At 48.1% G+C, this 26,016-nt stretch overlaps 1 protein-coding gene across 5 annotated transcripts in view; it reads right to left on the bottom strand.

The window, feature by feature from the left end:
* The window catches only part of LOC140410497 (testis development-related protein-like), an 89,450-nt gene that overhangs the window by 36,747 nt on the left and 26,687 nt on the right, over positions 1-26,016 (bottom strand). For 3 of the 5 annotated variants that reach the window (XM_072498640.1, XM_072498639.1, XM_072498638.1), the window contains exon 4: positions 6,814-6,908. The exons of the other annotated variants lie outside the window; for them this stretch is intronic. In XM_072498640.1, coding sequence (XP_072354741.1) covers positions 6,814-6,908 — 95 coding nt within the window. The remainder of the gene's footprint in view (positions 1-6,813; positions 6,909-26,016) is intronic. 5 annotated transcript variants of the gene reach the window in all.

Here is a 26,016-nt window from a genome sequence, read left to right as displayed (position 1 = left end):
ATTTAATAGAAACTATTAAACAGAGGCATTTGGTCATATTTTAATTCAGCTGTATCCAAACAGTTTGCTTCTGACAATGTGGAATAAGGTATCAGTTGATTGTGGCATCGGAATTGATGCTGAGGCCATTAGTTCAGATGTACTGGCCAGTGTATTGAATACATGGGGAAGACGATCAATGCACTGGATCGGTGGAGTTCTGCCCCACACAGCCTGCTGTGTTACTCTTGCTGCCTGTAAAAGTACTCCCATGGGGAAATGTTGTCACTGATGATTAGCTTTGCCTTGTCCTTAACTGGTAGTGCCTTCTCTGCTTCCTCTTGTTCCATTTTTGACTTTTGGACTGGAAAATGCTTCAATCTTGGGAAATCTGACAAATTTGTATTTCGACATGCCTCTCTGTCCAGGCACGTTGCTGAAAATATCTCTAGTGTTCAGTGATAATCCTAATTTCTATAGATGATCATCAGATCGTCACTTACTGCACTTGGGCCAATGCAGTGGTTTAAATGGTGTATTCAAATGGATCAAGAAAAATTGACTGCTGTTTGAAAATAAAGCCTAAGCAATCAGGAACATTACAAGAACAGGCTAGATAAAAAGGAGTCGCACCAAAATCCTGATTTTAAAGTGATCCCATTTTCAACAGATTCATGGTAAAACCAAAAATCAGGAGAGTGGTGTTCTGCCCCACTACCTGAACCTCTGGATTCCAACGTTTATTAAAAGGTCAAAGCAATCTGATTAAAGAAAGAAATAATGAATTGGGTGTTCATATTTATTGTTGACAGAAGGCTCCTTATACTGGAATACGAAGAGCATCATTTGAGGACTAAAGTTTGGTACTCGAAGGAAATTGACCCAGAGGTGGAAAACTGACAAAGTTACACCTCCTCTATATTTGTACCACAGAAACAATAGATTTGCCATCTCCAGCATGGAATGAAACATTTCCAAATTCTGCGGACACTTTGGGACTAATTACATTCTGATGTTTAAATAATTTTCAGAGAGTGTTAAACCTCACGCAAGAAAACGATGATCTCTGTACCAAGGAATTGGTAGTAATTCAAGCAACTTGCAGTTTAATCAGCAGGCAGTTCCAAATCATACAAGATTTGAAATGACATTCACTATCAAAGCTTACATATAAAAAATAGGATTTGAAATAGCAGGTTCAAAATTTGGGGCCTCAGCATGGTCGGTCTTATTTATTAAGCTGAATATATCAAGATGAGATGCACGATCAATGACCACTAAAGCGAGGTTGTAGTCCAACTAAAGGCTTTAATAAGCTGTTTGTTTCCTCCAGCAGCTCAGGTACAGAATGAGGGCTGCTGGGGCGGCACGGGTTCTTATACCCACCCTATCAGAGCGGAGCTATCATACACGCTAACCAATAGCAAGCATACAGTTTCCACCAGTGGTGCTTTAGCCTATCAGGTGCTGTAATACCTATAATACCACATTCACCCCCTGTTAAAAAAAAAAGAGCCCGGCTGGGGTGGTGGCCAGAAACTACAAAACATAACAACATGGTATAATTAGTTATGGAGGTACCGTAATACCTCCGTATGGTGTTTAGTAACTATTTACAGGTCTGGTAGCTATGTACATTTGATGTTTTATATGTACAGATTACAGTTAAAATGAAGCAATCAGTCGATCGGGTGCCCTGGTCGTCCTCTTTGATCGTCGGAGGCTCGGTGGTGACTTCGGTGGAGGCTCAGGCATCTGTGACTCCGGGAGCGTGGCTTCGATCTCCATGGCAGCTTCGTCACCCCAAGACGGCGCTGGTGGGGAAAACGGCTGACCTGGGAAGGGAGCGCCTGTGGGGGGGGCCTAGACGGGGGCAGTGGAAGAATCGATCCTCCTGTAAGGTGTTGCGGTGGAGGGGAGGGTGGGACTGGTGGCTGGAATGTGTGTGGGGTTCTGGCGGGCGCCACGTAGGGGTACTGGGGGTTAGCATGGAGCAGATGGACCCTCTCGACCAACAGATCCGACTTGTGTGCCCGCATGTGTTTTCGGAGAAGGATGGGTCCGCGTGCTGCCAGCCAGGTCGAGAGAGAGGTCCCAGAGGAGGACTTCCTAGGGAAGACAAGGAGACGTTCGTGAGGTGTCTGATTGGTGGTCGTACAAAGCAGTGACCAGATGGAGTGGGGGGCATCCGGGAGGACTTCTTGCCAGCAGGAGACTGGGAGTTCCTGGACCGTAGGGCCAGTAGGACGGTCTTCCAGACCGTTCCGTTCTCACTCTCTACCTGTCTATTACCCCGGGGGTTGTAACTGGTCGTCCTGCTCAAGGCGATGCCCTTGCTGAGCAGGAATTGACGCAGTTCATCGCTCATAAAGGAGGACCCCCTATCACTGTGTATGTAAGCGGGGAATCCGAAGAGTGCAAAGATGCTATGGAGGGCCTTGATGACGGTGGTTGCGGTCATGTCGGGGCAGGGGATGGCGAATGGGAACCGGGAGTACTCGTCAATCATGTTCAGGAAGTACGTATTGCGGTCGGTGTAGGGGAGGAGCCTTTAAAGTCCATGCTGAGGCTTTCAAAGGGACAGGAAGCCTTTATCAGGTGCGCTTTCTCTGGCCGGTAGAAGTGCAGTTTGCACTCCACGCAGATTTGGCAGTCACTGGTGGCTGTCCTGACGTCCTCAATGGAGTAGGGCAGGTTGCGGGTCTTGACAAAATGGAAAAAGCGAGTGACCCCTGGGTGGCAGAGGTCCTCGTGGAGGGCTCAGAGGCGGTCAACTTCTGCGGTGGCACATGTGCCGCGGGACAGGGTGTCAGGTGGCTCGTTTAGCTTCCCGGGGCGATACAAGATTTTGTAGTTGTAGGTGGAGAGTTCGATCCTCCACCGCAAGATCTTGTCGTTTTTTATCTTGCCTCGCTGTGCATTATCAAACATGAAAGCCACCGACCGTTGGGCAGTGAGGAGAGTGAATCTCCTGCCGGCCAGGTAATGCCTCCAATGTCGCACAGCGTCTACTATGGCCTGGGCGTCCTTTTCGACTGAGGAGTGGCGGATTTCGGAAGCATGGAGGGTACAGGAGAAGGAGGCCACGGGTCTGCCCACTTGGTTGAGGGTGGCCGCCAGAGCTACGTCGGACGCACCGCTCTCGACCTGGAAGGGGAGGGACTCGTTGATGGCATGCATCGTGGCCTTTGCAATGTCTGCTTTGATGCGGCTGAACGCTTGGCAGGCCTCTATCGACAGGGGAAAAACTGTGGATTGGATCAGGGGACGAGCCTTGTCCGCATAGTTGGGGACCCACTAAGCGTAGTAGCCTAGGCAGCGTATCAGGGCCTTGGAGCAATGAGGGAGGGGGACTCCATAAGGGGGAGCATGCGTTCAGGGTCGGGGCCTATAACTCCATTTCGCACTACGTGGCCGAGGATGGCTAGGCGGTCGGTGCTAAACACGCATTTATCCTTGTTGTATGTAAGGTTAAGGATTTTAGTGGTCTGGAGAAATTTTCGGAGGTTGGTATCGTGGTCCTGCTGATCGTAGCCGCAGATGATGACATTATTGAGATACGGGAATGTTGTCCGTAAACCGTACCGGTCAACAATTCGGTCCATCTCGCGCTGGAAGACCGAGATCCCGTTGGTGACACCGAAGGGAACCCTTAAGAAGTGATAGAGCCGCCCATCTGCCTTGAAGGCAGTGTATTTGCGGTCACTAGTGCAGATGGGGAGCTGGTGGTAGGCGGACTTGAGGTCCACCGTGGAGAAGACCTTATAATGCGCAATCCTATTTACCAGGTCGGATATGCGGGGGAGAGGGTACGCATCCAGCTGCGTAAACCTGTTGATGGTCTGACTGTAGTCGATGACCATCCTATGCTTCTCCCCGGTCTTTAACACCACTACTTGAGCTCTCCAGGGGCTGTTACTGGCTTCAACGACCCCTTCACTCAGTAGCCTTTGGACCTCTGACCTAATAAAGATCCGGTCCTGGGCACTGTACCATCTGGTCCTGGTGGCGATGGGTTTGCAATCCGGGGTGAGGTTCGCAAACAGGGAAGGCGGGTCGACCTGAAGGGTCGCGAGGCGGCAGACATAGGGGGGGGGGGGGGGGTATAGGGCCGCCGAATTGGAAAGTCAGACTTTGAAGGTTACACTGGAAGTCTAAACCCAGGAGTGTAGCCGCGCAGAGGTGGGGAAGGACGTAGAGACGTAAATTTTTGAACTCCCTTCCCTGGACTGAGGTTTGCTACACAAAACCCCTTTATCTCCACTGAGTGGGAACCGGAAGCCAGGGAGATTTTTTGATTAACAGGGTGGATGAGGAGAGAACAGCGCCTTACCGTGTCGGGGTGTATGAAGCTCTCCGTGCTCCCAGAGTCGATTAAGCAGGATGTCTCATGCCCGTTGATGAATACGGTCGTCATTGCAGTTGAGAGTGTTCGAGGCGGAGACTGATCCAGAGTCACCGAGGCCAATCGCAGCAGTTGAGAGTTCTGTTCGGGCAGTGTGTTGGCAGCCAAGCTGGGGTCCTGGGGGCTCATCCAAGATGGCATCTCCCATTGGTCGCACATGGCTAGGGGTGCACAAAATGGCAGCGCGATTCCCTCCAACATGGCTTCCGCTGAATAAGGTGGCGGAGTCCGGGGTCCGCACGTGGCCCTGGGATACGGAGGTGGCGGCGACCGCTGGCTTCATGGGGCCCATGAAGAAGTCGGTGGTTGCGGCCCGCATTCGCCGCTGGAGACCGCGGCCACCGCTCGGGCCTGGCGTACCCCCACAAAATGGCCCTTTTTGCCGCATCCCTTGCAGGTGGATGTGCAGGCCGGGCAGCGCCGGCGGGGGTGCTAGGCCTGCCAACAAAAGTAGCAGCGGGGCCCCTCGGGGTTGCCAGCCACCTTGCAGCGCAGGCCTGTGGGGGAATGGGGGAAATCTCGGGGTCGTCCACGGAGGGGTTCCACGCTGCCCAGGGGGCTGCCGCGCGGTCGGGAACATAAGAGCGGGCGTTCCTGGAGGCCACATCCAGGGAGCCTCCCGGAGACCCAGGGTGTCCTTCTCTAACAGGCGCTGGCGGATTTGCGACGATAGCATACCTGCCACAAAAGCGTCCCAGACTAAGAGTTCCGTGTGTTCGCTCGCCGAAACATGCGGGCAGCCGCAGCTTCTGCCCAACACCAGGAGTGCACGGTAGAATTCCTCCAGTGATTCCCCAGGGGTTTGCCGCCTTGTTGCAAGCAGGTGCCGGGCTAGACCTGGTTTACCGGGCGAATATAGTGTCCTTTTAGCAGCTCTATTGCTGTATCAAAGTCTTCCACTTCCTCGATGAGGGTGTAAATCTCCGGGCTCACCCTCGAGTGCAGGACATGCAGTTTCTGCTCTCCCATGGGTGCGTTTTCGGCCATCTCGAGATACTCTTTACAGCACGCCAGCCAGTGCTTAAAGGTTGCCATTGAGTTTGCCGCGTGGGGGCTAAGTTGCAGACACTCCGGCTTGATTCGGAGCTCCATCCTTTCTTTTTAAAAACTAGCTTATTAAATTGATGCACGATCAATGACCACTAAAGCGAGGTTGTAGTCCAACTGAAGGCGTTAATAAGCTAGATGTTTCCCCCAGCAGCTCTGGTACAGAATGAGGGCTGCTGGGGTGGCACGTGTTCTTATACCCCGCCTATCAGGGCGGAGCTATCATACACTCTAACCAATAGCAAGCATACAGTTTCCACCAATGGTGCTTTAGCCTATCGGGTACCGTAATACCTATAATACCACAAGATGCAATGTGGTCGACTCTTAAATGCTCTCTGGGATGGGCAATAAATGCTGGGCCCAGCCAGCGACGCCCACATCCCATGGACGAATAAAAAAAATATATAAAGGTTGTGGGAACAAATTCACCATCATTGAAGTTTATTTTTCACAATAAATCTTTTGAGATGGTGGAGGTTATTATTACAGCTTTATCAACTGTTATGAGATACAAGATAGACAGCATTCGTATTGCTATTAGTTTGAAGTGTGGGTGTAGTTCAGCATATTTATTATCTATTGTCAATACAGCAGAGGGGAAAGTCAGTGTGATGAATGTCAGCAATTGTCACCAGGTTTGATCGGGTGAGGAGGGCATTGTAGTTGTGTATTTAATATCTATCGTCAGTAGGTTCGAGGGTGAGATAAGGGAGCTTAATGTGACCACCTTTATCAACAGTCCGTTTTTCTGAGTTTGAGATGGTGTTCGATGTGATTGGTGCCATCAGTGAGGAGTAATTTGGAGGCTGACAGAGATGATTCTAATTGGCAATTATTTGTGCAGTATGTTCTGGTCTAGTCCAATGTGGTTGCAGATTCCAACAGTAGTTTCAAGGATTGGGCGAGTAGGCTTCAACCTATACAAATAGGGGAACATTAATCTAGGGATCAAAGGCTTGTTTGCTGCTCACGTTCCACTTAGGTCACCCCACATCCCAAGCTGTGAAGTTTCATTGTTGCAGGCTGTGACTGCCGGCTTTTCATAGCTTCTGGGATACAGCAGTAAACAACTAACAAATCTTTAAATCAATGGAGGCAAGTTTCATCTCAATTCAAATACAGGAAATACTTACAGAATTATGAACATAAAAAAAACAAAAGAACATCTTAATTGCAGATACCACCACAGCATTCCCCTGTCTAGCATGGATTCTTACTCACTCTTCCCTTCTACAGCTTGTTTCAGTACGGAGTTACTCTCCATATATACCACAGCTCTGTTACTTCTTTATTGTATCAATTTCTTCAGATTGGTTATCAGTGATAGTTTAGTAGGAAGAATTAAAATAGCTAGAGTGTCAAAATAATTTGCAACTCACCATTTAGGTTCACTGTCAGTCAGCAGTTTGTGCTCATCATCTTTATTGAAGAGTGAGGTTACTTCTTTCCAACCTTTTAGACTTGCTCCTTGAACCTAAATCAAGGGAAAAATTTATTAATGTAGCAATATGACAGAAATTATATCTGGATTCCCTTGATGGCCCTGTTGATAAATTAACAGACGAGTGTGGAACAATCATACAGGTCAGAATAATCCCAGCGCAGACTCCTGTACTGTGCTGGGTTTGCCGATTTCAGCAGAAGCAACAGTGAAGATGTTGGAATTCATGGTTTAGGTAGGAGCATTTCCTGCTCCTCGATGCAATCCACTGAACCATTCTAGAATGTACACAGGGAACTCTCTCAAGGAAGGGAGCCGAATACCCAAACCTCGTCTGGACTACAAGCAACTCTCACACAACATGTTAACTCGCAAGTCAGACAAGCTCCTCCGGTATCGGGCCATCATTTTGCAACAGTGCCCCGATCTCTAAGTGGGCTGGTTGGCCCCCACCTATGGGGAATGTCACCCCCACTCACGGTCATTCCCCAAATCTCCTTCCTCACCCCCCACCTCACCAAAGCAAGTGATGCCAACTTACTTTGGGGTCACCGAGGAGCCCCTACCTTTTCAGATCTTCCCACTCCCCCTTTATAGCCCTCCTTTCCAGGATCCCCCCATCCTGCACCTAGCACCCCCTCCCCCACCCCCCCCATCCTCCTTTCATGGACACAGCCCCCACTCAGGCCCTGACCCAGTGGCACCCAAGCATCATAGCAGTGCCACCCTTGGAGTTCTCTTACCGGCTTGAAGGTGCCACCAGGGAATGCCAGCCTGGCAGTTCCAAAGTGCCCCAATTCCATGGGGATGGCCAGGGATCTACCCTGCCCTATCCCTGACCACCCAGGGGTCTCTGAAGGCCCAGGAGACCTCCCAGGTGCCATGATGCCTGGTGCATGTGTTGATTGGCGCCCGCATGACCACTCGCTGGGAAGGTGGTTAGATGATGGGAGGCCATGAGATAGGGGGACATTCCCGTTAATGGGATTGAGATTGGCCTTTAACTGGTGATTATTGGTTTCTTGCCATGCCGCGGCGGGATTCGGATCTCGTCAACGTGAGCAGGTTGGTTAAATCTGAAACCAATTGGCGCCTGGCGCGGTTCCTGATTTCAGGCTCCTGCAATCTAACCAGTCCACTCAATTTGTGCGCAACGCGATGCCATCGTTAAATCACGCCCAATGTGTTGACATGGATAAAGAATTAACTAATGGGCAAGAAACAGTGGGGATGAAGGGGTTCTTTTTCAGGTTGGTGACCTGTAATCAGTCGGGTTCCACAGGGATTAGTGCTGGGACTGCAATGGTTTACAATATTAATTACTTGAGGGAGGAAGAAAATGTACTGCAGCCAAATTTGGAGACCACACAAATAATAAGTGGAAAGGCAAGTTACAAGAGGAATACAAACAGTTTGTAAAGAGATATTGATACGTTAATTGGACAAGAAGAGTAGCTGGGAAAACGTGAAGGTGTTAACTTTGGAAGAGTAAATAAAATAACTCAATATTTAATAGGAGAAAAACTGCAGAAAGCTGCAATACAAAGGGTCATGGGGTACGTGTGCATGAAACACCGAAAGCTAGCACACAGGTGCAGCAGGTAATCAGGAAGGCTAATGGAATGTTGGCCTTATTTCAAGGGGTTGGAGTATCAGAGTTGGGAAATCTTGCTGCAACTGTACAAGATACTGGTGAGTCCACATCTGGAGTACTGAGAGCAGTTTTGGACTCTTGTTTAAGCAAAGACTTTACTTCATTGGAGGCAGTTCAGAGGAAGTTCATTCGAATTATTCCCGATATGGAATAATAGTCTTTTGAGCAAAGGTTAAACAGGTTGGGACTCTATTCATTGGAATTTAGAAGAAAGAGGGGCTTGACAGGATAAATGCGGAGAGGATGTTTCCCCTAATGGGACAGTCTAGGACCAGAGGGCATCATCTCAGAATAAATGGGTGCCAATTTAATATTGACAGAAGGAGGAATTTCTCCTCTTTGAGGGTTGAGTGTTTTTGGAACTCTTTGCCAGAGAGCTGTGGGTGGCAGAGTCCTTGTGTACATTTAAGGCTGAGATAGACAGATTCTTCATCAGTAAGCGAATCAAGGGTTACAGGAAAAGACTGTAAAGTGGAATGTCAGTTCAGCCATGATTTTATTGAATGGAGGAGCAGGTTCAAGGGGCCGAACGGCCTACTCCTGTTCCTATTTCTTCTGGTCTTATATCTAACTTCATGCCATCGGACACACCATTCAATAGTAAAGTAGTTCCCAGCTGTTGGAAGAGCTGGGCAATATTGTCAGAAACTTCCCGATTTCATAATTTTACTGTGTATGTGTGGTTGTGGGAAGTTGTCCCAATTTCTATATAAACAACAGTCCCATGAGTTCTACTGCACAATCTGGGCCATTTTCTTTGCTTCAAACCCCTTTTGTGAAGCTTGAACTTAAAATGACATGCACCTAACCTGCCCTCTTTCTGCTAAAACAGAGCCACAGAAAAAAATAAAGTCACAGCAGCCATAACAGAGAACATGACAAACACAAGCAGAATAAATGGTGCTTCTGGCATCTTGAAAGCTATGTCCCATTTCGGTGTTGGATTACTTTGTAAACACGTTCAGCTGTATACTTAGACCTTGTGACATGAATTGAACCTTCAGTGTATTAATGCCTTGTAGCACATCATCTTTTTAATATGGTTGAAATGATCAGCCCAGAACTAATCCTGTAATTTTGTCTTAAATAACCATGTAAATTAAAACAAACATTTGTCCGGAGTGTAAAAAGTGACTCTAGTTTAATGCGGTTCTGTTGCAACAAAATCAAATATTTGTATTGATCATAGTGACTTTTCGATCAACATCTCAGTTAAATAGTGCTGCAGCAGCTTTGCAACTGAAGTCACATTAGCTTCAGCAGTTTGTAAATATTTCTGTTAGTAAAGCTGCTCCAAGGTCTATTGATTGTGGAGCTGGATCTGATAAAGGACAAAGGTGGGAGACAGTGAAGGTCATGATTGTAAAGAAAAACAACAAGAGGGGGAAAAAAAATCACTTTCAGACAAGGTTCTTGATTGTTGGGATAATCTCCCACCTGTCAGCCATGCCTTAGTTGTTGCCTTCCTCCTGGTGAAATGCCTCACCTCCAGTTGGCAACCCTCCACAAGACTGCAACCGAGATCAAGGTTGGAATTTGAACTCCTGAGCCGGAATGTGGTTAGTGAGGGGGCAGCCCATTCGATAGCAGCAGGGAGGTCTAGCCTATTTCAATGGATGGGCCTCATTAACATGGTCACTGGCTAGCTTCGACCAGGATGGCTCAGAATTTGGCAGATGGTCAGGCAATAAGAGATCAAATGCCAAGGCATCTGGTGTGGTCAGCAGTGTGGGAAAGAAGGCAGTTGGGTGGGATGAATAAAGAAGGTTAGGGGAAGATCAAATTCATTGTGCAGCCTGCACAAATTCCTGGCCATACAAAAGAAAGATTTGAATCCAACTTTGGGGTCTGACCAGACTCTTGTTGAGAGTACCCTCTTGACTTCCTGGTTACAATGGTATTGGGGTCGGAGAGGACCTTGATTTTCAAAATTCTGCAATGCATCAACCTGCGGCAGGAACGCTTTTCATACTCCTGGTGCTTCAGGTATTTTAAAATTGTTATGGATCAGGGACAGAGCAGTTAATAGTTTTAAAAACCATTCTTGAAGGAGTGTGACGCTTTTACCATATCCAACTGCACTGATAAGGAGGTAGCCTTTTGTACCGCTGCAGTCCATGTGGGATAAGTACACTCAAGTGCTTTTAGGCAGGGGGAGTTAAGAGGATTTTTGCCTAGCTACGGTGAAAGAACAGTGATCGCATTCCAAGTCAGAGTATCAAATTCCCGTACCAGCCTCCCCGAACAAGCGCCGGAATGTGGCGACTAGAGGCTTTTCACAGTAACTTCATTTGAAGCCTACTTGTGACAATAAGTGATTTTCATTTCAGTTCATTTCATCAGATGAGTGATGAAAAATACAGGGAGGTTTTTGCGAGAGTTACATACAACACTAGTTAAGCCAAAACATGGAGTACTGCGTGCAATCCTAGTCACCTCATTACAGGAAAAGGTACAAAAGATGTTGTTAGGACTCAAAAATTGTAAAAAAAAAAAAAGAAAAAAGATATTGAGGAAACATTGTCAGGCAGTGGTTACTTTCTTTGGAACATAGGAGTTCGAGGGGAGATTTGATTGAGATGTACAAGATTGCAGAGGGACTGGATAGTGGATGGGAAGGGCCGATTTCCCTTGGGGGGGGGGGGGGTAAGTGTGAGCGCAAAGAATCTTGTCGCCCAGAGGGCAGGAGGAGTCTGGAGCTCACTTCCTGAAAAACAAGTCGCAGAAGCAGAAACTTAATTCATTTAAAAGTTGCCTGGATATGCACCTGGTTTCCTATAACCTCCAGGACCAAGTGCTAGAAAATGGGATTGGGCTAGGTGGCACAGCTGGCATGCCAGCAGAGACACAATGGACCAAATGACCTTCTTCTGTGCTGTAACAATTCTATGATTTCTCTCCCATGACAGATAGCGCATCTCTCTACTGGTGCAAATAGTGCAAGTGGCCAAAAATTCTAAGTTCCACCCCCCCCCCCCCCCCGAACACTACACTTCAATTTTTCTGGGGTGGGATGGCAAAATGGGGATGGGGAATATTTTGCATAAAAGAGTATTTTATGGAGGCAACTGATGACTTGCATCACCAGCTGCCTCCACTGATGTGGGATTTGATGTAGGCTCGGAGTGGTAGATCGGATTTGTTTCAATAGCCAGGATACCCCTTTAGACCTTGTCCCAGAACACATTAAGGGGGGGGGGTGGGGGTAGGAAAGACGAGCTGCCCTTTGGAATTGTTAAAAGGCATAAATATGTAGAGAGTGCATAAATTATTGTCAAGATGCACTAGTAAACAGGACCCGTCAAAAGTAACTTGTCAACAGAAGCTGTTAAGGAATCCAAAAGTCCTGTCTTTGAAAAGGTGTCCTGAGTGTTTTAAAAAAAACATTGCTAGCTGTTTCATTCTGTCTTGTTGACAAAAGCCCAAAGGTTTCCATTACTGGATTATTAGTGCATGTCAGGTTTCACACCCATCCATTATCACTGTCAGGTGCCTGACAGCTCAGTTTGATTGACAGTTACAAGTTTTGGTCTTCTTGAAGTAAGACTATAAATTGCAGTGCCAGTTATAAGGGATTGCATACTTGAATGAATTTGTTGTTGTTGAAGTTTAATTTAATTGAAGGAATGTAAACACAGTAAATGGATTTTTATGAAGGAGTGTTTTTTCAATCTCTCCATGGGTCCAGAGGTCTGCCCGTAATGGGCTCTAGGAGAGTTGGCATTGTAGATGCAAACGGAAAGGCTGGGGCATGGGTTGGTAGCATGAGTGAGGCACAGGAACCAAGGCGGTTTTGTGGTTTTTAAAAAACTTTTGGACAGTGCCGGATCTCAGAGGCATGTCATTGATTAATAAGGGGATCAGGGGTTATGGGGAGAAGGCAGGAGAATGGGGATGAGAAAAATATCAGCCATGATTGAATGGCGAAGCAGACTCGATGGACCGCGTGGCCTAATTCTGCTTCTATGTCTTATGGTCTAATGGTCTTATGCCCAGTCAACCGCTGTACCTGGCAATCTCCTCACTTCTTCTGGGGTCACCTGCCTAGACTTCGAATCCAGCCCCCAACCTCCGGACTCAAAAATCTCGGGCAGGATTCTCCGAGCCTCCACGCCAAAATCGCGATTGGCGCGGGAGCGGAGAATGGGCGTTGATGCCGAAAACCATGTGCGCGGTCTACGTGGTACAGGTAAGGGGCCATTGACAGAGGCCCCCCCCGCAATTCACCAACGAAAACTGGCCGAGTTCCCGACGGCGTGGTTCTAACCACGTTTTGCCTGTCGGGAATGGTCGGCGGCGGCTGTGGAGTCAGTCCGGGGCAGCCCTGATGGGGGGGGGCTACCAATCCACGGGCACGCACGATGTCGGGGAGGTCTATATTTTCGGGGCCAGTCCCGTGTTGAGAGTCCGCCATGTCGCGCGGGGCGGCCACCGAAGGCCGCTGCCGTGCTCATGCGCGGACTCCCGACGGGAAGTGCAGGGCCCCGTATCCGCAGCCAAGAAAGTCCAGAGTGAAACGCCCGAGTTTCGATGCTGGAGTGGGGATATAGCCCCATTATTGGTGAATCCCGATCCCGCCCCTAATGTCTGGGCAGGTTCACAAAGCCGAGCATTCTTCGGTCTCTTGTGGGCCTAAGAACATCAATTTGATGATAGGACGGAAATTTGATTATCTCTCATTTTGTAATGCACAATTTGGTGGAATAGCTGTGGTAGACCGTATTATATGTATTACAGTACCAGTGTTAGAAGTACTACTGTATTAGAGATACGTGGGTAAATCCCTGTCTGCTGGCTCCGCCCAGTGGACGGTATAAAGAGGTGCTCATCCCCGGCTGCAGCCATTTTCTGTTACAAGCTGCTGGGGAACACATCTTGTCTAATAAAGCCTTCAATTATTCTCTAATCTCGTTTTCGCAATAATTGATCGTGTATCAATTTATTAGACAAGATATTGACAGATGGAGCTCCGCATCAAGCCGGACCGTCTGCAACTGAGCCCCCACGCAGCAAACGCTTCGGCCACCTTTGGCCACTGGCTGGCTCGCTTCCAGAGCTACATCAGGACGTCCACAGACCCACCCACGGAGGACCAAAAGTTACAGACCCTCGACTCGAGGGCGAGTCACGAAATTTTTCCCCTCATCAGGAACGCGCCTAACTACGCTGAAGCTAGGGCAATGCTGAAAGGGCATTACATTCACCCGGTGAACCAAGTATACGCTAGACATCTTTTGGCCACCAGGTGCCAAATCCCGGGGGAATCGGGATGACTTCTACCGCGCCCTGCTAGTCCTCGGTAGGAACTGCAACTGTCGGCAAATTTTGGCTACCGAGCACTGAACTCTTAATTCGGGACGCCTTTGTCACAGGCATGCTGTCCACACAGATCAGTCAGCAGCTGTTAGGAGATACACTAGATCTTGAAGGAGGCTAGGAGACTCGCAGACTCTTTAGAGTTGGCCTCCCGTAACGCCCAGGCATACACCCCCGGCAGCGCAGCACCCCCATGGACAGCGTGGATCTCACCTGCTTCCAACCCAACCTCATCCTCCAATTCACCGCAAGTCTGCGCTGCGCGGCAGCCAGTCAACCCCGGGAGGCCGAGATGCTACTTTTGTGGGCAGACCAAACACCCCCGGCAACGCTACCCGGCCTGATCAACGACGTGCAAAGGATGCGGTAAGAAGGGGCACTTTGTGGCGGTATGCCAGGCCCGGTCGGCCGCCGCCGTCTCCGCACACCCCGCGGGCCACCCGGTCCCACCACCATTCTCTCCCTCGCAAGCCATGTGCAGCCCGTGGGCGCCGCCATCTTGTCCACCGACTGCTGTGTGCGACCCATGGGGGCGGTCATTTTGGACGGCACCGCAGGACCCCGACCCGACTGGCCGTTTATCGCCTGTTGAGACCTCCTTCACCGCTGTTCAATTCGGGGCCTCCCAGCATCTGCCGCATCTCGCCTCATTACTCTGGACCAGTCTCGGCCACGGAACCTCACGACCGCGACGACGACGGTGGAACTCAACGGGCACAAGACGTCCTGCCTTTTCGACTCCAGGAGCACGGAGAGCTTTGTTCACCCCACCACGGTAAGGCGCTGCTCCCTCACGGTACACCCAGTTAAGCAAAAAGTCTCCCCGGCCTCCGGATCCCATTCTGTGGAAATCCAGGGTACTCCATTGCGAACCTCACTATCCAGGGCGTAGAGTTTAACAACTTCCGGCTCTACGTCCTCCCCCACATCTGCGCTGCCGCACTCCTGAGCCTGGACTTCCAGTGCCACCTCCAGAGCCTGACTTTTAAATTTGGCGGACCCATACCCCCCCCTCACCGTCTGCGGCCTCACAACCGTTAAGGTTGAACTGCCTTCCCTATTTGTGAACCTCTCCATGGATTGCAAACCTGTCACTACCAGGAGCAGACGGTACAGTATGCAGAACAGGACCTTCATTAGGTCGGAAGTCCAACGGCTGCTGAAGGAAGGCATTATCGAGGCTAGCAACAGCCCCTGGAGAGCCCAAGTAGTAGTTGTAAAGACCGGGGGGGGGGGGGGGGGGCACAGTACGGGATCTTCTCCACAGTGGACCTAAAGTCTGCCTGCCACCAGCTCCCATCCGCCCGGACGACCACCACTGCTTTCGAAGCAGATGGACGGCTCTTTCACTTCCTTAGGGTCCCCTTCGGTGTCACTAATGGGGTCTTGGTCTTCCAATGGGAGATGGACCGAATGGTTGACCGGTACGGATTGCGGGCCACCTTTCCGTATCTAGATAACGCCACGATCAGCAGGACCACGACGCCAACCTCTGCAAATCCTTCCATACGGCCAAACTCCTTAATCTCACTTATAACAAGGAGAAATGAGTGTTCAGCACCAATCGCCTAGCCATCCTTGGCTACGTAGTGCAGAATGGAGAAATAGGGCCGCACCCCGACCGCATGCCCCAAGGCCCTGAAACGAAGTTCCCACTGCCCCAAGGCCCTGAAACGATGCCTGGGATTTTTCTCTTATTACGCCCAGTGGGTCCCCAATTACACGGACAAGACCCACCCACTAATTCTATCCACAGTTTTTTCCCCTGTTGGCTGAGGCCTGCCAGGCCTTCAACCGCATCAAGGCAGACATCGCAATGGCTACGATGCACATTGTCAATGAGTCCCTCCCCTTCCAGGTCGAGAGCGACGCATCGGACGTAGCTCTGGCAGCCAGCCTCAACCAGGAGGGCAGGCCAGTGGCCTTCTTTTCCCACACCCTCCATGCCTCTGAAATCCGACACTCCTCTGTCGAAAAGGAGGCCCAGGCCATTGTAGAAGATGTGCGACATTGGAGGCATTACCTGGCCGGCAGGAGATTCACTCTCCTCACTGACCAACGGTCGATTGCCTTCATGTTTAGTAATACACAGCGGGGCAACATCAAAAATGATAAGATCCTGACGTGGAGGATCGAGCTCTCCATCTACAATTGTGAGATCTTGTATCGTCTTGGTAAGCTCAACGAGCCCGCTGACGCCCTATCCCGCGTTACATATGCCAGCGCACAAGGGGACCAACTCAGGACCCTACACGATGACCTCTGCCACCCGGGGGTCACCCGGTTCTTCCACTTCATCAAAACCCGCAACCTGCCCTACTCCATAGAGGAGATCAGGGCTGTCACCAGAAACTGCCAAATTTGTGCAGAGTGCAAGCTGCACGTCTACCGGCCAGACAAAGTACACCTGGTGAAGACCTCCCGCCCCTTTGAGTGCCTCAGTATGGACTTCAAAGGGCCCCTCCCCACCACCGACCGCAACACATACTTTCTGAACGTGGTTGATGAGTTCTCCCGGTTCCCCTTCGCCATTTCCTGTCCCAACATGACTGCTGCCACCATCATTAAAGCCCTGTTCGGTTTCCCCACCTACGTACACAGCGATAGGGTGTCCTCCTTTATGAGGGACGAGCTGCGTCAATTCCTGCTCAGCAAAGGCATTGCCTCAAGCAGGTCGACCAGCTACAACTCCCGGGGAAACGGGCAGGTGGAGGGGGAGAACAGGACGGTCTGGAAGGCCGTTCTGCTGGCCCTACGGTCTAGAAATCTCCCGGTCTCCCGCTGGCAGGAGGTCCTCCCCGATGCACTCCATTCCATATGGTCATTCCTGTGTACCACAACTAATGGAACCCCCCCATGAACGTCTTGTTTTCCCAGGAAGTCCACCTCCGGGACATCACTCCCAACATGGCTGGCAGCACCTGGACCCGTCCTGCTCGGGAGACATGCGCGGACGCACAAGTCCACCTTCTTCATGCTAACCCGCAGTACGCCTACATGGCACACCCCGACGGACGCCAGGACATGGTTTCCCTCCGGGATCTGGCACCCGCTGAATCCCCACCCACTGCCCCCTCACCAACCTCTCCACCCGAACCATTCTTCTCTGCTCCATCCACTTCCCCACCATCGCACCTCACCGCAGCCCCCGCCCCAGGAGGATCCATCCTCCCACTGGTTCCACCTGGAGGTAACGAAGCAGTGGACTGCACGCTCCAGGAGTCGAAAACGCCCGAGTCGGCGCCTGCATCACCACCAAGACTGCGATGGTCGCAGAGGACCATCAAGGCCCCCGATCCATTGATTTCTTCGTTGTAATTGTTACTGTGGTTGTTATTGTTACTGTTAAAGGCTTTGCCACCACCCCCCACCAGACTCCTTTTTTTCAACAAGGGCTGTATGTGGTAGACCGTATTATGTGTATTACGGTACCTATGTTGGAGGTACTACTGTATTAGAGATACGTGGGTAAATCACTGTCTGCTGGCTCCGCCCAGTGGACGGTATAAAGAGGTGTTCATCCCCGGCTGCAGCCATTTTCTGTTACGAGCTGCTGGGGAACACATCTTGTCTAATAAAGCCTTCAATTATTCTCTAATCTCGCTTTCGCAATAATTGATCGTGCATCAGTAGCAGCAAAAGAAAAACGGTTAATTGTCTTAATTCGGATGTCCCAAACACAGATTTCCTCCCAGTTTCTGTACGTGCTTGCAGCCTCCACAGGTAAATTTGTGGTAGCAGTCTACTACTATCCTACCTTCCATTTCCACTGGCAAAATGGCTCCCCTCTCAAAATAGCCTCTCTCTAGCCACAAGGGGGGGGGGGGGGGGGGGGCACCATTTTCCCCTCATCTTACTTGCGGTAATAAAAAACTCAAATTGAGGCAAACGGCAATAAAATCACCCAAGCTGGCAGTAGCCTTTCCCCGCCATCCCCCCCCCCCCAACCCCTTCATGTTTTCCCCTTTCCTGAAACTGCCCCTCAGTGTAACCAGTGTTGTCACTGATAGGAATGATCCAGGGCTGCAAGACAAATATGGCTAAACTCAAACAAGGCGATCCCACCTAGCTAACACAGTGTCGTTACCCAGCATCTGGCACACGTATCTACTGATCCCAAGCTCCGGCACCAGTATCAGATGACTCAGTTTGATATTTTTCTCCAGTAACATGATAGTACTTAGCTGGAGAAGGATGTCAATGTTTCCCTGCTCTCTCGAAAGCGATTTCCCCACAAAAGGGTTGCAGTACCGCTGTCTGCATTACAATTAAAGGCAATGCAACATGGCATTTTATTTTAGCCTGTTCAAAAAACCAAGAGGTACATTTTTACTTAATGGCAAGCGACTAGGATCTGCGGAGGAGCAAGAGGATTTTTTGCACCCATGTGCACTAATCAGTAAGACAGGACATGGGTACAGAAAACGATAAAAAGCCTCATTAAGACATTGAAGTACCTTGTATGTTAAAGGTGGAGGGATGATCTAATTGAGGTGTTTAATCATAGGATTCAATAGAATAGAAACTATTTCCTTGGTGGGGAGAAGGCACATTGCTAGTTAGCTTATTTAAGCATTTTTTAAAAAATCCCAAGTCTGGCGGAAAACTCCACACAAAAGGCTGTGGCTTGGCAGATTTCTGCTGTTCAACACAGGTAATGAGGGCTATGGATCAACGGCTGTTAAAATACAGGGGAAGGTGCAAATCACCCATGATCGTACCAAATTGCAGAATAGAGGCTGAATAATGATCCTGCAAAGCATTTTTCTAAATTGGTTAATTTTAAAGAGTAGACAGTTTGTGAACTGCAACATGGAACAGGGAATCAAATCTGTGGTGTCTGGTTTCCACAACTTTGAAGTACAAAATGAGGCCATAGGGGAGACAGAGCTGATTTTCCCCAAGCATTAGATTAAGTCAGCATAGATTAGTGTTTGTTTCTGGAATGAAAATTAGTTCATTTATCAATTTACAGAACACTAGCCACTATGATACTTCACTCAAATTGTAATTCAACGAGATAACTATACAGATGAACTTCATGAAGAAGTATTTCACAAACATTAATTGTACATGGAGGAAGAAAACCTTTTGCATTATTTATCACAGGGTCACATGCAATGCAACAAGATATATTTTTCAATTTGATTTAGGTCACTGTACCATGTTTGCAAATTAAAGGTTTGTGAAACACTTGCATAAAATGTGTCCCTTTTAAGAATTAAGATAACAATACACCCATTTCCTTCAGAACTCTAGCTTTTTCTACTTTGTAAAGGAGCAACCCAAGTGTTGAGGTATATTTTGTTTCCTCCTACCCTCTGATGTCCCCACATCGTGCAGAGGAAGTGCTCTTCCCCACAGGGCAGGGAAAAAACATAATTAAATGGCCAGGTCACCTCCAGCTGCTCCCATGCAGCTCCTAGCAACCCAGACCTAGATTAAATAGCATGTTGCGCTTTCTGCTACCATACATGACCATTTACTTACCATTACACTGCACAGATGGCTTCTTGTTTTGATAGCTGTAACAATCAGTGCAGAAGCAAATTCCCACCATTTGTTCAATTGATCATCCAGTGTTAATACACATCAACGCTACTATGCTACCAGTGATGATTAAAAGCATAAACAGTGCCGTATGATGCATGTGCCTCAGGTGACATCACTAAATGCATCACTAGACACAAACTGGCTAAAATAAAAAAAGTTGCTTGCCCTGGAGCAGATTTCCACCTTGCTACGTTTAATTCTCTCAATTTTCCCCTTTGATAGCCCTGGGAGATAAATTAGACAGTCCTCAAGTATGGGAGCAAGCATCACCCTGCATGATTAACAGTGCCTCATAATTGGAATGCATGCATAGAACATTACAGCGCAGTACAGGCCCTTCGGCCGTCGATGTTGCGCCGATCTGTGAAACCAATCTAAAGCCTATCTACACTATTCCCTTATCATCCATATGTTTATCCAATGACCATTTAAATGCCCTTAATGTTGGAGAGTCCACTACTGTTGCAGGCAGGGCATTCCACACCCTTACTACTCTCAGAGTAAAGAACCTACCTCTGACATCTGTTCTATATCTATCTCCCCTCAATTTAAAGCTATGTCCCCTCGTGCTAGCCTTCAGCATCCGAGGAAAAAGGCTCTCACTGTCCACCCTATCTAATCCTCTGATCATCTTGTATGCCTCTATTAAGTCACCTCTTAACCTTCTTCTCTCTAACGAAAACAGCCTCAAGTCCCTCAGCCTTTCCTCATAAGATCTTCCCTCCATACCAGGCAATATCCTGGTAAATCTCCTCTGCACCCTTTTCAATGCTGCCACATCCTTCCTATAATGCGGCGACCAGAACTGCACACAATACTCCAAACACGGCCGCACCAGAGTTTTGTACAGCTGCAACATGACCTCATGGCTCCGAAACTCAATGCCTCTAACAATAAAAGCTAACACACCGTACGCCTTCTTAACAAATCTTTCAACCTGGGTGGCAACTTTCAGGGATCTATGTACATGGACACCGAGATCTCTCTGCTCATCCACGCTGCCAAGAATCTTACCATTAGCCCAGTACTCTGTATTCCTATTACTCCTTCCAAAATGAATCACCTCACACTTTTCTGCATTAAACTCCATTTGCTACCTCTCAGCCCAGCATTGCAGCTTATCTATGTCCCTCTGTAACCTGCAACATCCTTCTGCACTGTCCACAACTCCACTGACTTTAGCGTCATCTGCAAATTTACTCACCCATCCTTCTACGCCCTCCTCCAGGTCATTTATAAAAATGACAAACAGCAGTGGCCCCAAAACAGATCCTTGTGGTACACCACTAGTAACTGGACTCCAGTCTGAACACTTCCCATCAACCACCACCCTTTGTCTTCTTCCAGCTCGCCAATTTCTGATCCAAACTGCTAAATCACCCTGAATCCCATGCCTCCGTATTTTCTGCAGTAGCCTACCGTGGGGAACCTTATCAAACGCTTTATTGAAATCCATATACACCACATCAACTGCTTTACTCTCATCCACCTGTTTGGTCACCTTCTCAAAGAACTCAATAAGGTTTGTGAGGCAGGACCTACCCTTCACAAAACCGTGTTGACTATCCCTCATCAAATTATTCCTTTCTAGATGATTATAGATCCCATCTCTTATAAACCTTTCAAAGACTTTGCCCACAACAGAAGGCTCACTGGTCTATAGTTACCAGGGTTGTCTCTACTCCCCTTCTTGAACAAGGGGACAACATTTGCTATCCTCCAGTCTTCTGGCACTATTCCTGTAGACAATGACGACATAAAGATCAAAGCCAAAGGCTCAGCAATCTCTTCCATAGCTTCCCAGAGAATCCGAGGATAAATCCTATCCAGCCCAGGGGACTTATCTATTCTCACACTTTCCAGAATTTCTAACATTTCCTCCTTATGAACCTCAAGCCCTTCTAGTCTAGTAGCCTGTAACTCAGTATTCTCCTCGACAACATTGTCTTTTTCCTGTGTGAATACTGACGAAAAATATTCATTTAGCACCTCTCCTATCTCCTCGGACTCCACGCACAACTTCCCACTACAGTCCTTGACTGGCCCTACTCTTACCCTAGTCATTCTTTTTTTTTCCTGACATATCTATAGAAAGCTTTAGGGTTATCCTTGATCCTACCTGCCAAAGACTTCTCATGTCCCCTCCTGGCTCTTTTTAGCTCTCTCTTTAGGTCCTTCCTAGCTAACTTGTAACTCTCGAGTGCCCTAACTGAACCTTCACGTCTCATCTTTACATAAGCCTCCTTCTTCCTCTTGGCAAGTGATTTAGTAAACCACGGTTCCCTCACTCAACCACTTTCTCCCTGCCTGACAGGTACATACTTATCAAGGACACGCAGTAGCTGCTCCTTGAACAAGCTCCACATTTCAACTGTGCCCATCCCCTGCAGTTTCCTTCCCCATCCTATGCATTACAAGTCTTGCCTCATCATATCATAATTGCCTTTCCCCCAGCTATAACTCTTGCCCTGCGGCATATACCGATCCCTTTCCATCGCTAAAGTAAACGTAACCGAATTGTGGTCACTATCACCAAAGTGCTCACCTACCTCCAAATCTAACACCTGTCCTGGTTCATTACCCAGCACCAAATCCAATGTGGCCTTGCCTCTTGTTGGCCTATCTACATACTGTGTCAGGAAACCCTCCTGCACACATTGGACAAAGACGGACCCATCTAAAGTACTCTAACTATAGCGTTTCCAGTCAATATTTGGAAAGTTAAAGTCCCCCATAACAACTACCCTGTTACTTTCGCTCCTATCCAGAATCATCTTTGCAATCCTTTCCTCTACATCTCTGGAACTTTTCGGAGGCCTATAGAAAACTCCCAACAGGGTGACCTCTCCTTTTCAGTTTCTAACCTCAACCCATACTACCTCAGTAGACGAGTCCTCATCAAACGTCCTTTCTGCCACCGTAATACTGTCCTTGACTAACAATGCCACCCCTCCCCCTCTTTTACCACCTTCTCTGAGCTTACTGAAATATCTAAATCGCGGAACCTGCAACAACCATTCCTGTCCCTGCTCTATCCATGTCTCCGGAATGGGCACAACATCAAAGTCCCAGGTACCAACCCATGCTGCAAGTTCACCAACCTTATGTTGGATGCTCCTGGTGTTGAAGTAGACACACTTTAAACCACCTTCCTGCCTGCACACTCCTGCAACCTTGAAACCTTACTCATGACCTCACTACTCTCAACCTCCTGTATACTGGAGCTACAATTCAGGTTCCCAACCCCCTGCTGAATTAGTTTAACTTGTGCTGTATGCGGATATCAATGGTACTACACACTGCCAGTGGCTAAACCATGTTGTTGATTGACTGAACACATTAATGTTAGGCCCCTGAAATCGCAACCTTTTTGCACCAGTTTAAGTTAGCCTGTACCGCTTAAAAAGAGAGATGCAGTATGGCTGAAGCAGATGCTGGCACTTATGCAGAAAGTGACTCCACCTGCAAAACTGAAGAACAGCATTACATGGAGAGCAGGCTCTAAGGATTACTGAAAGCACACAGAATCTTGATGGAAGAGTTGAAGGAAGGACAGATGTCCTGGATTCACAAGGGGCCAGGAGGCCCTCCAGACGGACACTCAAATACAATGGGAGCAAATAGCCTTGCAGACCAATGCCAGGAATCAAGGCCCGAGGAGTTGGATGCTGGGGCACAATAAGTTTGATTGTCATGAATACACCTTCAAATGTCACATCTTATCAACTGAACAAAATCACCAGCCTCTCATCAATCTTTGTAAATCAGGCTTCATACCAATCATTGATAGTTCACCCCATTTTCACATATAGTACTGCTAAGTCTCAAATTTTGAAGTATCCACACTGCCAGATTGAACCACGAGAACCATAGCCAAAACATACAGCACGACACTTATTGGCACATTTCCACTCTTGCAGGAAAAGCCTTGTGGGTTGACATATCTGCATGTCCTAGCCCCAGGGAACAAATAGCACTGCCCAATGTCCACTGTTGAGACAGTCTCCAGCAGAAAGGGTGAAACCATCAAAGGGAGTGGTATACTTGCACACAATCTTACTTCCCATGCCAAAATCTCTTATTTTCAAGCTACAGATGGTCAAAAGTATACTCTTCTTTCTTTGGCCTTTCCCCTCATCTCCACACCACAACCATACCCTTTTGTCTCAAACAGAAACAGACCTCAGCAGGTCTGACAAGCCTGTGGAGGGGAAACGGAGTCAATGTTGAGTCTGGATGACTCTTTTGTCAACAGTCGCCCAGACTCAATGTTAGCTCAGTTCTCTCTCCACAGATGCTGTCAGACCTTTTGAGATTGTCCAGCATTTTCTGTTTGTTTCAGATTCCAGCATCCGCAGTAATTTGCTTTCATGCAACCTGCAGTGGAGGAGTAGGAAGTGATGATGAACACACTATAGACACACTATTTGATTTTCAGGCACCAGCTTAGATAATGACACTAGTAGAGGTTAGCATTTAGGCAGGACTTGCATTTGGTGAGATGCTGGGCACGAGTAGCTTGTGACAAGGGCAGGGGGCAAGGATGGTCCAGGTACCAGTTCAGTCAGGAGAGAAGGTTGCACACGAGTTCAGGAGGGGTTTGATGAGTACTGCACTGGGGCAACCTGCAGAAAAACACTGATGGATATGCACAACAAAATCCTTGTGTTGAGAGGCCTGAACAGAAAGCCTATGGTAAATGTAAAGTAGCACGAAAAAGAGTCCTGCACTAACTTGCCACAGGGCTTTGTGCAGAGCTTGGAGCCCATCCTGTCCAACATGGAAGTGGTGGCCAACTTCATTCACATAATTGTGGACCCAATCATGAAGTACTATCTGATGGCTGCGGTCTCAGCTTCCACTGCAAAATGAGCAGCTTCCTCCCAATATCGGAGTGCTGCCAGGTAGGGTCAGACAATGAACATCCTGGCTGTAAATTACAATATACAAAAGTAACTGTCAGAATGTCACCGGACCAGAAATCTGTACTTGAGCAGGCACTCAGATTGCGGAGGTACAGCTCCGGGCTCCACCAAGCATGCAGCTACTGCCCTCTGAGGAAGACAGCTTTCGGCCACCTACCTTGCCACTTCACCAGTGCCTTTGTTATTGCCCGTCAAGCAGCCCAAATGTTGAGATGCTGCCGCCTCTAAAGGGGCCTTCAAAGCTCACTGCTGATCAAGATCATCTCCAAGGCCAGCTGCAGAGTCCTCCACTGAAAGTGAACAGCCTTGCACCAGCCACAATGGTAGAACAAGGTAGGAGCACTTGGACAAGCTGCTTGTTCTGCAGTGGAAGCTGAGACAGAAAGCAAAAAGGAGTCTACAAACGTGACTAGTTGAACTTTGCTTGCACTAATAAATTTTAGAATGCTCATTTTGTGGTTGTTTTATTTTTATTAGCAGACATAGTGATGGTCAGTAGCAGAATGAAGGGAAGGTGTGGGACTGTTGGTGAATGGGAAATTTGAGTTGATTGCTGTAATATACAAGTCGTTCATGGGCAGACCGAGATGAGAGCTGTCCAGAATGGTCCCTTGCCCCCCCAGTGATTAACTATGCTGCTGGAGGCAAGGATTGTCAAGGGCCTGGAGTTTACAGCAGACCAATAGAAATCTCAACATCTTATCTCCTGGGTTTTGCAAGGATCTTCCACATTCGTCTAGGATAACTATGGTTGCAGCACACCACTTGTTATGAAGCCTGCTGATGTTCAATGCAAGGGCACCCCAAATCCCAGAAGGGAAGCTTGTTCCGCTGGTTCTTTACTATTTATTCTTGCAATTTGGAAATAACGTGAGAAAAAGAAATAAAACCCAGTGAGGAAATGAATCAGTTTTGTTGCAAATTATTCAAACAAAACATATATTAAATTTTAAAACACACAAGAAAGGCAACAGTAAAGATAAACATTTATAATTAACTAGAATAATGCTTACCCAGACAGTATGCTTAAATTACCCCCCCAAAATCCAATTCAATCTACTTTCCTAAACTCAGAGAATACACCTTCCCCAAAGCAACATCCCATTGGTTTTATCACCATGAGTCCAATTAGGAAATAATTACCACACAAGAGTAGATGGGGTCGCACAAATAGACTTTCCTTCTCTTCATACAATCCCAGACCAGACCCAACAGGGCTAGGATACTGGACTGAAACTCCAATATTTTAGTTTATTTGAAAGATTGTGTGAAGAGAATGACTCGCTGCAGGAGTGATGCATGAAGAAATAGGGCTTAACAAAAATTATAACTGCAGTGTTAAGCTATTTAACTTCAAACCCCCCAAAAAGTTTACAATTTACACTTTAAACACTACAGTCGCAATGTAGTGAAGTGTCATTTCGGGCACGATTGGTGGGGTGTTGCTTGACGGCCGCATTGGCAAGATTGCAGCTCGCATCTAACAGCACTTAGTGCCAAAAAATGAGCCCCCAGGAGCTTTTCACCATTCCAGGCTCACTTTCCATCTGATTTGCCACTGTCATGGGAGTGTCCTTTTTAAGAAATGTTTTTGTCTTATCAATGGCTTCAGTGATGTCATTGTGTGGGTGGAGCTGGGCTATGGCTTTGAGTTTTACTTTTGCTTTGAGTTTGACCTGGTTTTGTATTGCAC

This window comes from Scyliorhinus torazame, chromosome 4, assembly GCF_047496885.1.
Source record: "Scyliorhinus torazame isolate Kashiwa2021f chromosome 4, sScyTor2.1, whole genome shotgun sequence".
Taxonomy (NCBI): domain Eukaryota; kingdom Metazoa; phylum Chordata; class Chondrichthyes; order Carcharhiniformes; family Scyliorhinidae; genus Scyliorhinus; species Scyliorhinus torazame.
This window is presented reverse-complemented; position numbering and strand designations above follow the sequence as displayed.